We start from the raw sequence: 15,072 nt of genomic DNA, 5'->3' as shown, positions 1-15,072 counted from the left end.
GACTGACTTAAAACCGCTAAGATTGGCACCTTACACTTAACGATCTAGTTGACGGGAGCGCGCCGCGATTCCAGTACAACTCCCATGATTTCTGTCCGACTTTGGAAATTTAGTCGCCGACTGTGAAAACAGACCAAAATCGTACAATGTAAGGCCGCCATAAAGGGGCAAGCACAACACGACCAGAGAATGTCTAATAAGACGGGCTCTGACACGACTAAAATGATCTCGTTTTTATATTCATTGAGAGCCCTCAATATATGGCGGCTACATTACATTTTAATTGAGTGTACAAGACAACAAGTGAAAGAAACATTTCGTGGTGCGCACATCCAAAAACAAACAAACAGGTGCTGGGTCAAAAAGTATTAACGTATAACACGCAAATTAATAATACAATTACCATACAATTAATATAAAATCACGATAACTTCAGGGTTGTCTTAAAGTTAGTATCTGTGTTTGCTCAGACACTTATGCAAAGTTCATAGTTTACTCATTTCAGCACGAAAATGTTTACACATCAGCTGTCCAGCAGGTGAGGCGCGTGAGCAGACAAAAGGAAGCAAGCGACCACTGTTCGCGCGTGGGTAAGGCCACGTGATCCAGTCGACTACTTAAGCTTGTGGCGCGCTTTGGGCTGGATGGATTGTAGTTGCCCGGTGTCTTCCAAGATACAGTAAGTGATTGTCTACGATACCGTGATAATACTGGTTAAAGTGAAGTTTTATGCGTTCCAAGTTTGTTCCCTTTTCCTGACCCTTGTCAGCAGCGCTAGGCTAGTAGCCTACACTCAATATTTGAAACTTCTTTAGTTATCCAGTTAACTTAGCCATCTAGCTAACTTCCCAACAACCTTAGCTCTCCGTGTTAAGTTAACGTTACAAATAATTTCGTTTAACGGAATTCTTTCACTTTTTCTCTTAAGCGCATGATCACCTTTCACCAGGTTTGAGTTGGAGCGGTTATGATTTATGTGCCGGTTTAAGTTTGCATAATGAAGATTCTAAGCAGGGCGAAAGTTACGGGATCTCGCGGTGTAGGCCTATCCGAAATGATGCGAATTAAGAAAATGGGTTGTGTCGCCCTTAACAGGATCATGTACTGTGAAAATGAACTTGATCCCAGTGTATGCCGTAGTGGCAAATTGTCGTATGTTGTGTGTTTCTAATGTTCGCTGTCTTCTTTCAGTAACGTGAAGCTTGAAAAAAGAATAGCCATGAGTTCCATCCGGAAATTGAGACCCTCTGACAAGACTTCCGAGAACATTAAGGTAAATTGTAGTGGCTGTAAGCAATAACATTATTTACATTTAGTGGTAATTAATATTGGTAATTAGAGGCATGAATTAATTTCAATACGTTGCTAATGCTTACATTTTTTGGGAATATATTGTATCGTTTATTTCTTTAGCATATGCTGTAATGGGTCTACGACGACGTTGTTGTTGTATACGTTAACGTTGATTGGACATTGTTGAGAGTGAGTGTCCATGATTGGATTGGTTAGGACTGAGTTGAACAATTCTTGGCTGTTGTGAATGTTTTTAGTTTGTGCTGGTTTCAATATCCCCCCACCAGATTGCACTTTGGGGTCAAGACAAGTCCTGATTAATTTACTTACCAATCTAACCTGACGACCTGTTAGTAGACTTTGATATCTGCAAATGAATCATTGTGAGAACTCCATTTGAAATTGGCTTGAGTAATGTAGTTATGTATTGTCTCTGTGCGAAAACATTAACCTGCCCCCTCATGCCGGGTGTGGAGGATCGAGAGCTGCTTCCCACGGTGGTTTTATTTGTACAGGAGTGTTGGCTGCCCAGTAGCCTATAGCAGCGTGTGGGAATGTGAGGTGTTGAGCTTGTGAGTCAGAGGACTGGGGTCTGCCCCTTTCCCACGCTCACTGAAACACACACACACACACAGAGCAGCACCTATTCACTCTTCCTGATAATGGCTCGGCTGTCTGGAATGAAACTGGAGATGATTGGCTGTTAAAGTGTAATTCCAGCGAAAATTGACCCAAGAGTTTTTCTGCATTAAAACACATCAAATAAGCCGTGGAGACAGTCATTTTCTTTGATCAACCACTACAGAGCTTGCCCCGTTATACACTATAGCCCCAAATGGCAAACAGTGGATTAGCTAAGGGCCATGAGCAAGCAGTGGATTAGCTAAGGGCCATGAGCGAAACACTTCCCAAATTGCATGTTTTTAACCAGTAATACGTTGTGTATTGTGTTTTTAATGCAGGAAAACGGCCTTGGGTCAAATTTTGCTGGAATTACTCTTTAACTAAGGTGGACATACAGAGGCACTGGTAGCCTGTGGCGTAGTACAGTCACACACACACTTGGTAAAAGCACAGGGTCCTGCTGTCTGCTTATGTTAATCAGCTGGTATAGACTCCTTAAGGATGTGTAGAGATGCATATAGATACATAGAGGTAGATGGGTTTACATATCCATCTATATCTAAACCTATCTACCTCTTTGTATGTTTAGATACACACAGATAGATGGATACATTATCTATCCTGAGGAAAAATGTAAGCAACAAGTACCATGATGCATACAGAATCCAAAAAGTACTCACTGTTTGGATGGAAACACAATTGTGAGTTGATGGTCTATCCACCAGATTTCCGACTCTAGGGGACTATCACTGATCCAGTATGCATAAGTGGACTCTAGGGGACTATCACTGATCCAGTATGCATAAGTGGACTCTAGGGGGCGATCACTGATCCAGTATGCATAAGTGGACTCTAGGGGACGATCACTGATCCAGTATGCATAAGTGGACTCTAGGGGCGATCACTGATCCAGTATGCATAAGTGGACTCTAGGGGGCGATCACTGATCCAGTATGCATAAGTGGACTCTAGGGGACGATCACTGATCCAGTATGCATAAGTGGACTCTAGGGGACGATCACTGATCCAGTATGCATAAGTGGACTCTAGGGGCGATCACTGATCCAGTATGCATAAGTGGACTCTAGGGGACGATCACTGATCCAGTATGCATAAGTGGACTCTAGGGGGCGATCACTGATCCAGTATGCATAAGTGGACTCTAGGGGGCGATCACTGATCCAGTATGCATAAGTGGACTCTAGGGCGATCACTGATCCAGTATGCATAACTGATCCACTGATCCATATGCATAAGTGGACTCTAGGGGACGATCACTGATCCAGCATAAGTGGACTCTAGGGGCGATCACTGATCCAGCATAAGTGGACTCTAGGGGGCGATCACTGATCCAGCATAAGTGGACGTGTTTTTGTTTATTTTTGTTTTTGCTTTCTCTAGAGCTTCTTCCAAGCCTCAGCCAGTGGGCCAGTGAGAAGGACCCTGCATGTGCTGCAGCCCTCTGCTGTCAACAAAAACATCAAGCGCACAGCTGAGGTTGGTGGTGCAACCACACACACCACACACACTTCCCACTTTAATGATGGTGAACATCCAATACAGGGATCCGTTCTATGTGCATTAGTCAAACTGAAATTCTGATTGTGGCATGGGGGAAGGGAATGGGCTTGCGTAATGCATCGATCTGTTGCTCCCCAGACGGGTAAGGCTGTTCCCAAAAGGAAGCTGTGGAACGCAGAACAGGGCAAGGGTTCTAAGAGGGTGAAGGCGGAGGTTGCGGTTCGGCCTGCAGACTCTGAGAACGACCATCTCCCAGAGGGAGTCTCTCAGGAGGCCTATGAACTCATGATCAAAGGTAGGAACCTGTGGACCTGGGCACATAGTGTCTGGTTTGGCTCCTGGTTTCTGTCTCTACGTTGACTTGTAATTTGCTTCCATTTGCGTCGCTGTAGTTTTTACGCTTTTGTCTCTCTACGCTCCTGCAAACAGAAATGCATATTGCTCACATGTAGCGACGTGAGGATGGTAGTCATGGTAGCAGCACGAGGGTGGTGGTCATTGTGGTCTTACGATTTTGTCACTTTCTCCCAGATGCCCCTCCGTCCACCTACTGGAAAGAAGTGGCTGAGGAGAGACGCAAAGCCCTCTACAACGTCCTGCAGGAGAACGAGAAGGTGTGTGTGCGAGCGAGTTAATCACTGAAGAGCAGCTCACTAATGTTTAGCCACCTTAGGGTTCATTCCCACGCTCTAGATGAGCAGGACCCAATGCCGTTTAGACCCAGATAACCCTCCCATATAGCCACCTTGGGCTACAGGTGGATGGCCAGATGACTGATACTAATTAGGTTTTCATGCACATTTTAATATTCAAGTAAGAAATCCTGTGCTCCCATTTGTTCTGCCCGTGTGATCCATCATATAGCCTCCCATTCTGCCCGTATGATCCACCATATAGCCACCTGATCTGCCCGTATGATCCACCATATAGCCACGTTCCCATGCTCCAGGTGAGCCTACCGCTCTGATCCTGATGCTGTCCCATCTGGGTCTCACTCGGAATATCGCTCATCAGGGCTAAACAAGGCTGTTTGCAGTAAATGTACCCTGATGGAGGTGTTGATTGTGGTGTGTGTGTGTGTACCCAGCTCCATAAGGCCATTGGAGGTGTAGATTGTTGATTGTGTGTGTGTGTGTGTACCCAGCTCCATAAGGCCATTGGAGGTGTAGATTGTTTGTGTGTGTGTGTGTACCCAGCTCCATAAGGCCATTGGAGGTGTAGATTGTTGATTGTGTGTGTGTGTACCCAGCTCCATAAGGCCATTGGAGGTGTAGATTGTTGATTGTGTGTACCCAGCTCCATAAGGCCATTGGAGGTGTTGATTGTTGATTGGTGTGTGTGCCTACCCAGCTCCATAAGGCCATTGGAGGTGTAGATTGTTGGTGTGTGTGTACCCAGCTCCATAAGGCTATTGGAGGTGTTGATTGTTGTGTGTGTACCCAGCTCCATAAGGCCATTGGAGGTGTAGGTGTGTGTGTGTACCCAGCTCCATAAGGCCATTGGAGGTGTTGATTGTTGTGTGTGTGTACCCAGCTCCATAAGGCCATTGTGGAGCTGTTGATTGTTGTGTATGTGTACCCAGCTCCATAAGGCCATTGGAGGTGTAGATTGTTGATTGTGTGTACCCAGCTCCATAAGGCCATTGGAGGTGTTGATTGTTGATTGGTGTATGTGCCTACCCAGCTCCATAAGGCCATTGGAGGTGTAGATTGTTGTGTGTGTGTACCCAGCTCCATAAGGCTATTGGAGGTGTTGATTGTTGTGTGTGTACCCAGCTCCATAAGGCCATTGGAGGTGTAGATTGTTGGTGTGTGTGTACCCAGCTCCATAAGGCTATTGGAGGTGTTGATTGTTGTGTGTGTACCCAGCTCCATAAGGCCATTGGAGGTGTAGGTGTGTGTGTGTACCCAGCTCCATAAGGCCATTGGAGGTGTTGATTGTTGTGTGTGTGTGTGTACCCAGCTCCATAAGGCCATTGTGGAGCTGTTGATTGTTGTGTATGTGTACCCAGCTCCATAAGGCCATTGGAGGTGATTGTAGATTGATGTGTGTGTGTGTGTGTGTGTGTGTGTACCCAGCTCCATAAGGCCATTGAGGCGAAAGACGAGGAGATCGGCCAGCTGAAGAGTGAGAACGCAGATCTGCAGGAGCTAGCTCAGCACGTACAGCACATGGCAGACATGATCGAGGTGAGCGCCGCGCCGACGCCACACGATGCGTCTCGCCAACACCACATGATCCGCTGACGCTGCACGAGGGGACTGGACGCAGCTGGGAAGGAGGGGGGTGTAGGCTAGTTCAGCTGCTGAGGAGAATGGAGGTGGGGGCTGGGTTGGTGGGGGGTTGGTGAGTGCACTAGTTTGTTTAGTTAGGTTTGGCCTTGTTGAGGTTTACCATGTAATTTGGCCCCCTACACATTTTTATTTATTTTATTTATTTATTTATGGCCCCGGTTTTGGTTGCCACAGGTTCAGACAACCAGAAGTTTAAGCTCTGTGTTTGTTAAACCTCATTTCTGGAATACCCCCAGATTCTGTCTCCAGATTCTGTCTCCAGACCGGTGTGTGATCAGTGTACCCACCTTGGCTTTCAAAACCTTCTCTCTCTTTGCTAGAGGCTAACTGGGAAGAGTCCAGACAACCTGGAGGACGTGCGGGACCTGGACTTTGCTGCTGAGGAGGAGGATGGTGAGGAAGACTACAGCCGGCCATCAGAAGAGGAAGACGAGGCAGAGCAACAGGAGGACGGCGCACAGAGTGAGGAAGATGAGGATGGCGCACAGAGTGAGGAAGAGGAAGATGAATCTGAGCCATCGTCCACAGAGTGCGAAGAGGAGCCCGAATCTGCCCGAGAGGAGGACTGAGGATTAAGATCTGGACTAGGATTGAGTGTTAGTCTTGCTAAGGACCAAGGGCTAATACATGCACACTCTAAACATATGGACATCACACACACACACACACACACTCAGCCCTGTACTAGGATGCAGCATGGAGGGCCCTGGAGAGTAACAAGTGCAATTGCCCATGTGGTGCATTGGAGAAATGAGTCATGCCATTTTTAATTTAAGTTTTAGTGTTGATGTACTTTTACACATGTTTTACTTTTTTCTGCTATTGTTACTGTGCAGTTTTCTTGCACCCCCTTTGTACATAAGCATTGCCTTGACCTGTGTACATGAAAATAAACTGCTCACTCCTTGTTTTTATTAACAGTGTGTCTGTATTTTCTCTTATTATTCTACGGTTCCTGTGTGTGTCAGGCGAGGCTCGCCATTACGCACGATCGGTTCTATGTGCTTGAAGCCCAGAACCAGCAATAGAACGGTGGCGTAGTTCCACGGCCACCCCATCCAGTCCTCGGCCTGCAGGGCCTCTAGGCTGGGCTGCAGCCCCGGCTCACGCTCCAGGGTGCGCAGGGCAGGCACGAAGTTGCAGCAGAGCACGTCCAGCAGGTAGCAGGCCCACATCTTGACCCTGGTGCTGTGGGGGGCGGCGGGGGTGAGCATGGCGGGCAGCGCCGACACGAGGCCCAGGGAGCGTGCCTGCGCCTGGTTGCTCAGGTGTCCGTAGCACACGGTGCTCAGGGCCTCCAGCAGGAGCGTCAGGTGCTCGTCGCTGAGCTCCACCCATCTCTGGGTCAGCAGATCCACCAGCGTTGGCAGAAAGTCTGCAGCGATTTTGCCCGCCTCGTAGCCACCTGCAGCAGGGGTCAGCATAGAATCGCTTCTCATTAGCAGGAGTTAGCATAACATAACCCCTGCTAATGGGGAGCTAGCATAGCATAGCTCCCCGTTAGCAGGGGTTCAACCTAGGGGTGGCCCAGGGCATGTAAAGGAGTGTCTGGCCAGTTGGTAGGTTTACCTGTGTAGCCGAGCACCCCGAGCTTGTGGGCGGCCTCCAGCCTCTTCTCAATGGGCAGGGCCTCATTCTGTAGCTGCGCCCCGGCCTCCCGGATGTTTTTATGGTGGCGGATTTTTCCTGTGTCCTCCTCAAAGCTGGTACTTTGCTCCACGTTACCAAACAGGTGCACCCTGATGTAGTTGTGGTACAATTTGGACAGCAACTGATACATATTCAGAGTCTTCCAGATCACATACTAAATAGAAGTGTTTTCATGTTTATGCTTTAAAACTGAGGATTCCGCTTCTGGAGGTTCCGATCTGATCAGCAGTCTTTATGATGCAATGATGGAATGTTTGGTAAATGATGGAATCATGGCTGTGACATCACAGGCACTTGTCTTCTAAAAGGGATATCTAAATTACTGAGGTTTCTATGCTTTCAGATACTTGGATACTTTCAAAATAATACAGCAGACCCAACATTTTATAATTATGCAAAAATAAACTTTATTGCCACTTTCAATGAACAGAGAGAATACTGTAAATCTCAAAAACAAGTAAGGAAAATGATGCGTACAGAAGCTCATAAGCCTAAAACAAGAACATAATTAGCTTTCACTTGAGTCCTATATCCAACATTTGTATCAGTGTGTGACTCAATCTCCCCCCATCTCAAAATACCCTGCAGTCAAATACCCCATCTCAAATACCCTGCAGTCAAATACCCCATCTCAAATACCCTGCAGTCTGCCATGAGAATGCATAAAGGGAACAAAACAAACTCGACAATATCGCATATTCATATTTTACAACTGAAAGACATCATCTGTGTAGGATTCAGATGCACAACAGAAGCAGTGAGCGTTTGTATAGCTGAGCAAAAGGCAATCGGGCGCTTCCGAAACACTGGTAACTTTTCCGAAGCCCGTGCATGGAGGGCAGAGGCCTCGACTCGGTGGAGTGGGATCGCCTCCTCACACAGCAGGATAAAAACACTAAAAACCAAGCACGCACACACGCACGCACGCACGCACGCACGCACACACACACACACACACGCACACACACAACTGCTGAAACTCCAGGAAGGAAGCTCCGCTTCGCAGGGTGACAGGCACCCATAACTTAACTGTGCAGAAAAGCAATACTCTGAATAAAGGCCTCTCTCTAGTTTAGTCATAACTTAAAACATTTACTGCCTGCCAATCCAAAAATACTATTTTTATTATAATACAGCAAAAATATGATAAAAAGCCTTAATTAAATACATTAATTTGCTTTGTCTATCGCTATGGCTTTCCGACAGGGTGTAGTACACATATTAAATGCAAATATAAATGTATTAAGTCAAACTTCAGTTGTGCTTCTCATGTTATTGGTTGTCCTAGTAACGGACACATTCCATCTTGTGCCTCTCTGTCTCCTGATTTGAAGTTAGGTATCAAATTCTGCTTTGGTTGGTTTTTACTTCATGTTGAATGAGATAAATGTCACCAAGATGACCAGGTGCGTTTTAGGGGATATTTGTGTAAAATAAAACTATTTTGATGATCTTTTTTAAGATGTTCCTGAAATGTGGACAGAAGAACAGTAGAATGCACAGGGCTAAAACGGTTCAGTTATTTACACCTGTGAAGTTGATCAAACAGAATCAGGTTGAATATGCTGCAGTCTCAAGACCACTGATATGTGTTCCCTACGACTGAAAGGCTTCTCACCATTCCCCACATGACAGCCAGATCAGAGCCAGCCGTGAGCCAGATCAGAGCCAGATGTGAGCCAGATGTGAGCTAGATGTGAGCTAGATCAGACTCATGTCTGTCCCAGATCCCGCTGTCAGATATGGGCTGAACGTCAAACCCAAAAACACATTAACAACAGAATCTGTGCTCATCATCAAAAACAAGAATTAATACAAATTACAGAACGATATTAGCATTGCACTGTTTAAAACAACTGCATTTGTTTACAAAATAAATACATACAAGAGGAGAACCAAGCTGAAAAAAGAATACTAAAAAACAGAAGCTCGTCCTGGTTCACCCTCTATTCAGTAGTAAAGAGACGTAGAGCTTGAAGCTGCTTAGAACCACAGTCTCAGGGGCTGCTTAGAACCCCAGTCTCAGGGGCCGCTTAGAACCCCAGTCTCAGGGGCCGCTTAGAACCTGTCTCAGGGGCCGCATTCACAGTAAGATCGCTAACACACAGGCCGAACCCAGCCTAAAAGATCCACTCTTCAGAACCCAGCCCAAAGATCCTCTCACACAGAACCCAGCCCAAGGATCCACTCACACAGAACCCAGCCCAAAGGTCCACTCACACAGAACCCAACCCAAAGGTCCACTCTTCCTGCTCCTGGGTTGGTACCATTAATCTGATAGTGGGTGTCCGCGTCCTGTCTCCCTGATGGGCTGTGCTTCTCCTCAAAGCTCACCGCCTCTGGACCCGAACCCACACACACACACACACACACACTCCCCACCAGGAGGTCACACAAAGGTCACCCAATCCCTGACTGAGGTCATGACCTAGCGGAGGGTGTGTGTGAGAGGAACAAATGGTCAGCCCCCCCTCTCCTCACTACACCCGCCTCATTACACCATCACATGACGGGGTGCCTGGAGCCCTCCACACACAGCCTGGCTGCCCCTGCACATCCCTGCCACACACACGCACACACACACATACACACACACACACAGCCTGGCTGCCCCTGCACATCCCTGAAGCAGAGCCCCCCCCCCCACACACACACACAGCCTGGCTGCCCCTGCACATCCCTGAAGCAGAGCGGGGGGGGGGGCATATGTACAAGCCTGCTGCAGTGCAACTTCAACGCACAAAACCAAAACAGGAACTAAACAAGAACTAAACAAGAACTATAATAGGAACTGGAGGAATATACACCAATGTAGCTATTACATGATTATGGCTATTATTAACGCTAATGTGAATATCATGGACGCCAATGATTAACGCGTAATAATCATGTTAATTGCACAGAAGTAAGATGGCTTCATTGTGTTCTAGACACAGAGGTTCTGATCCAAACAGTCTAGAACTCCAGAGGAGGAACCTCTTCTCGGGCCCTCAACAGAACCTCTTCTTGGGCCCTTGGGTTGCATGTGTGTATGTTTTGTGTTTGTGAGAGAGCACATATGTGTATGTATCTGAATGTGTGTGTGTGTGTGTGTGTGTTTGTGTAAGCAAGACAGAATGTGTGCATACTTGTGTGGGTGAGTGTCTGTATGTGTAAGTGTGTGTGAGTGTGTTTAGTCATGCTCGAGGCTCGAGTATTGTGTGGGGTTTGGGGTGTGTGTGTGTGTGCGTGTGTGCATGTCTGTATGTGTAAGTGTGTGTGTGTGTTGATTCATGCTCAAGGCTGAGGAGTATTGGGTGGGGGGGCAGATTTCATGATGCCCGCCCCCATAGTGGTGGTTTCCACGGCGGCCGTTTCCCATGGCGACCTCAGAAGGCTGTGGTGACGGCGGTGCTTCGGCGCGTGCCCAGTCGGACCATCTCCCTGGACACCATGTCCAGCTGCTCATACGCCAGGCGCCCCTCCTCACCTGAGAGAGAGAGAAAGAGAGAGAGAGAGAACAGAGAAGAGATGGAGAGAGGGAGAGATGGAGTGAGAGAAGAGAGATGGAGAGAAAGGGAGAAAGAAGAGAGAGAGAGAGATGGAGAGAAAGGGAGAGAGAAGAAAGAGAGAGAGAGAGATGTAATGTAGATTACGATGGTCACCAAAGGTCAACATGGCATAATGTGAATACGTAACTACAGAATAAACCAGTAGACGTGGATTACGATGGTCACCAAAGGTCAACATGGCATAATGTGAATACGTAACTACAGAATAAACCAGTAGACGTGGATTACGATGGTCACCAAAGGTCAACATGGCATAATGTGAATACGTAACTACAGAATAAACCAGTAGACGTGGATTACGATGGTCACCAAAGGTCAACATGGCATAATGTGAATACGCAACTACAGAAAAACCAGTAGACGTGGATTACGGTGGTTACCAAAGGTCAGAAGCGTTTCGATGGCGAGGTGGCGGAGCTCTTCATCGGCGGAGTGGCACAGGGTCACCATGGCACCGATGCTCTCCGTCGCCTGTAGATACAGAGGAACGTTCTTGAGGTTCTGCACCAGCCGTTACCACAGACCACACCATCAGTCTGGCATAACCAGTACACCAGTGTGTGTGCGTGTGTGTCTTGTGTATGTGTGTGTGTATGTGTGTGTGTGTGTGTGTGTGTGTGTGTGTGTGTGTGTGTGTGTGTGTGTGTGTGTGTGTGTGTGTGTGTGTGTGTGTGTGTGTGTGTGTGTGTGTGTGTGTGTGTGTGTGTGTGTGTGTGTGTGTGTGTATGTGTGTGTGTGTGTGTGTGTGCGCATGTGTGTGCTTTAAGGGTTAAATCTGGATGACTGACCTGTAGACAGCTGAGGGCAGCACAAGCTGCTCTCTGTGTGTGAACTCCGACCTCAGAGAGCGCCTGTGTGTACCACTCTACAGCCTGTGGAAACATACACACACACACACGAGAGTCTCATTTGTGAGCGGGATCACAGGCAGGGGGTAAAGGGCTGAGGGGAGACAGTTGACACAAGAGCCGAGCGTGTGAGAACATTCAGCCAAAATGGCCGCCACCCTGGAGCCATCCAATCAGTCCCGGCTGAGCTAGCCAGTCAGAGGCTATGACACAATCAATCATGCAGGTCGACCAATCAGAGGCTGAGAAACAGTCACATGTCCTAATAACAGCGTCCGCCTCAGACAGAGGGCTGATCTGTAGAACATTTGAGCTGAAGTGTGTGTGTGTGTGTGTGTGTATGTATGTTTGTGTGTGTGTGTGTTTGTCAGTCATATGTGCTAATAACAGCGTCAGCCTCAGACAGAGGGCTGATCTGTAGAACATTTGAGCTGAAGTGTGTGTGTGTGTGTGTGTGTATGTATGTTTGTGTGTGTGTGTGTTTGTCAGTCATATGTGCTAATAACAGCGTCCGCCTCAGACAGAGGGCAGATCTGTAGAACAGAGCAGTGGAACGCTTCTAGATGTGCTACATATGATCCACTATCTATACGCATTAGGAAGGAAGCTGACATTTGACCTGAAGTGTGTGTGTGTGTGTGTGTGTTGGCCGAGGTGAGGAGGAAGTGGCCAACCTCTGACCTAAAGTGTGTGTGTGTGTGTTGGGGGGGGTGAGGGCTGACCTTTGACCTGAAGAGTGTGTGTGCGGCGGCGGAGGTGAGGAAGGACATGGCGGCCTTGCTGAGGTGTGTGTCCTCTGAGGTCAGGAGTGCAGCGACAGCGGCCAGGGTGGACACACGGGGACGCAGCGAGGACACACACACCTTCTCCAGCTCCTGCAGTGACCTCTCGCTGTCCCCTGAGCCCAGAGTCTCTGCTAACACCACTGAGTAGAGAACACACACACACACACACACACACACACACACACACAAAGGGCGTTATGTTAGGGCATTATGTACTGACCCTGTGTCAGTAGGTGTGTGTGTAGGGGCATTATGTCAGTAGGTGTGTGTGTGTAGGGGTGTTATGTCAGTAGGTGTGTGTGTAGGGGCATTATGTCAGTAGGTGTGTGTGTGTAGTAGAGTGTGGCTACCCGACCTGAGCCCGACGGGACCCGACCTCTCAAACACTTGAAGGTATACACACACACACACACACACACACACACACACACACACACACACACACACACACTAGAGTGTGGCTACCCGACCCGAGCCTGATGGGACCCGACGGGTCGGGTCGGGTTCGGACAAATATTTAGAAATTGTAGTCGGGTTCGGTTCGGGTTCGGACACATGGGGGCGATATGCATTGGACGCTTTACATTTAAAATTCCTTATTATGTTGGGTATCCAACAGGTCTGCTTTACATGATGCAAACGTTTGTTTTTTCAGAATAAAGTAAAATGTAAAAAAGACCTAATAGCTTTCTTCCTGTGTGCAAGATTTGTTTATCGTGACAACGATTTCAGACATGCCTGAAATGCACACGCTGTTGTCACGATACATAAACAAATGGTTATGCACATTTCACACATATGCACATAAGCACAGTCTTGGATGATGTTAAAAAATTGTTTTGATTTTAAGATTATTTTATGTTGCATACTGTGGTAAAGACATAGGCTACCAGTAGGTCATCTCGCTCAACTGGATGAGGATTTCCTCGAAGTTGCCCCAATTAACGCCGATGCTGCATATGGATCAGTGACAGAGGCACTGTAGTTTCAATCCACTGTTGCAGTTCATTTTAAGACTTTTCGTCCAATGGTAAGACAAGAATTTATTTCAATAGGCTATGCTTGCTTGGGCCTCTTGTGTTAATGTATGCTGTGTGTGACTCCTGCGTGCGTACACGCCATCTGATTCTGTAGACAATTTGTTGTGTGTTCCGTTTAATGGGCTAAAAAGACAGGCTATCCACAAACGTGAACATTTAATCACTAGCATGGGAATAACGGAGACATCATCTGCGTCGGGCTCGGGTCGGGTTCGGACATAAATTTGCGGCCCGATCCGCACTCTAGTGTGTAGGGGTGTTGTGTCAGTAGGTGTGTGTGTAGGGGCGTTGTGTCAGTAGGTGTGTGTGTGTAGGGGCGTTGTGTCAGTAGGTGTGTGTGTGTAGGGGCGTTATGTCAGTATGTGTGTGTGTGTAGGGGCGTTATGTCAGTAGGTGTGTAGGTGTAGGGGCGTTATGTCAGTAAGTGTGTGTGTGTGTAGGGGCGTTGTCAGTAGGTGTGTGTGTGTAGGGGCGGTACCTTCTGCGGCCAGCTGCTGCAGGTGTTCCTGCATGTCGCCCACTCGGTTCTCTGTGGCGTAGCGGTGGAACTGGAACACCGTGAGAACGTCCTGGGCCAGAGCAGACGCGGAACCAGCCGCTGGAGACGCCAGCTCACTGCGGTCCACCATCTCACTCACCACCAGCCGGATCACTGCAGAACACACACACACTTATATTTACACACACACTCACACACACACACACATACACACACTTATATTTACATACACACACACACACACATATACTTATATTTACACACACACACACACACTTATATTTACACACACACACATACTTATATTCACACACACACACACACTTATATTTACACACACACACTTATATTTACACACACACACACACACACTTATATTCACACACACACACACACACACACACACACACACACACACTTATATTTACACACACAAACACACACACACACTTATATTTACACACACACACACACACACAAACACACACACACACACCATGCATGTTCTCTCTCTCCCACACAAACACACACAAGTATATGTCCATACACACACACACACACACACACACCATGCATGTTCTCTCTCTCCCACACAAACACACAAAAGTATATGTCAATACACACACACACACACACACACTCACACACACACACACACACACACACACACACACACACACACACCATGCATGTTATCTCTCTCCCACACAAACACACACAAGTATATGTCCATACACACACACACACACACACACACACACCATGCATGTTCTCTCTCTCCCACACAAACACACACAAGTATATGTCCATAAACACACACACACTCACACACATACACAATGCATGTTCTCTCTCTCCCACACAAACACGTACTGTATATGTCCATACACACACACACTCACACTCACCGGTGTCTGGGCTGAGGGGTAGTGTGTCCGGCAGGGTGTGTGTGAGGCAGCGATGGAGG

General features: G+C 47.5%; 3 protein-coding genes across 3 annotated transcripts in view; 1 reads left to right on the top strand and 2 right to left on the bottom strand.

Annotated features, from left to right (window-relative positions):
- The first annotated feature begins 509 nt into the window (after positions 1-509).
- Positions 510-6,650, top strand: gmnn (geminin DNA replication inhibitor). The gene is made up of 7 exons (XM_048229464.1): positions 510-679; positions 1,192-1,273; positions 3,319-3,414; positions 3,577-3,733; positions 3,970-4,052; positions 5,517-5,627; positions 6,053-6,650. Exons 1-7 carry the CDS (start codon positions 645-647, stop codon positions 6,299-6,301), a joined length of 813 nt encoding a protein of 270 aa, XP_048085421.1. The 5' UTR covers positions 510-644; the 3' UTR covers positions 6,302-6,650.
- Positions 6,490-7,599, bottom strand: LOC125285173 (armadillo-like helical domain-containing protein 2). The gene is made up of 2 exons (XM_048229466.1): positions 7,302-7,599; positions 6,490-7,137 (listed from the first exon to the last, which is right to left on the bottom strand). Exons 1-2 carry the CDS (start codon positions 7,510-7,512, stop codon positions 6,674-6,676), a joined length of 675 nt encoding a protein of 224 aa, XP_048085423.1. The 5' UTR covers positions 7,513-7,599; the 3' UTR covers positions 6,490-6,673.
- Positions 7,600-7,764: 165 nt separating this feature from the next.
- Positions 7,765-15,072, bottom strand: part of ripor2 (RHO family interacting cell polarization regulator 2) — a 115,043-nt gene continuing 107,735 nt past the window's right edge. The window contains exons 20-25 of the mRNA XM_048229520.1: positions 15,014-15,072; positions 14,085-14,258; positions 12,504-12,706; positions 11,722-11,805; positions 11,314-11,404; positions 7,765-10,851 (exon numbers count right to left, since the gene is read on the bottom strand). The exon at positions 15,014-15,072 is cut by the window's right edge and continues 97 nt beyond it. Of these exons, the coding sequence (XP_048085477.1) occupies positions 10,751-10,851; positions 11,314-11,404; positions 11,722-11,805; positions 12,504-12,706; positions 14,085-14,258; positions 15,014-15,072 (712 nt within the window). The 3' untranslated portion in view covers positions 7,765-10,750. The remainder of the gene's footprint in view (positions 10,852-11,313; positions 11,405-11,721; positions 11,806-12,503; positions 12,707-14,084; positions 14,259-15,013) is intronic.

The sequence above is a fragment of the Alosa alosa genome, chromosome 20 (assembly GCF_017589495.1).
Source record: "Alosa alosa isolate M-15738 ecotype Scorff River chromosome 20, AALO_Geno_1.1, whole genome shotgun sequence".
Lineage (NCBI taxonomy): Eukaryota > Metazoa > Chordata > Actinopteri > Clupeiformes > Clupeidae > Alosa > Alosa alosa.
This window is presented reverse-complemented; position numbering and strand designations above follow the sequence as displayed.

Coding starts and splice junctions, on each gene's coding strand:
- gmnn (XM_048229464.1), top strand. CDS start 645: ATGGATTGTAGTTGCCCGGTGTCTTCCAAGATACA. Junction 680..1,191: donor CCGGTGTCTTCCAAGATACA/GTAAGTGATTGT, acceptor GTCTTCTTTCAG/TAACGTGAAGCTTGAAAAAA. Junction 5,628..6,052: donor ACATGGCAGACATGATCGAG/GTGAGCGCCGCG, acceptor TCTCTTTGCTAG/AGGCTAACTGGGAAGAGTCC.
- LOC125285173 (XM_048229466.1), bottom strand. CDS start 7,512: ATGTATCAGTTGCTGTCCAAATTGTACCACAACTACATCAGGGTGCAC. Junction 7,138..7,301: donor CGGGGTGCTCGGCTACACAG/GTAAACCTACCA, acceptor CCCCTGCTGCAG/GTGGCTACGAGGCGGGCAAA.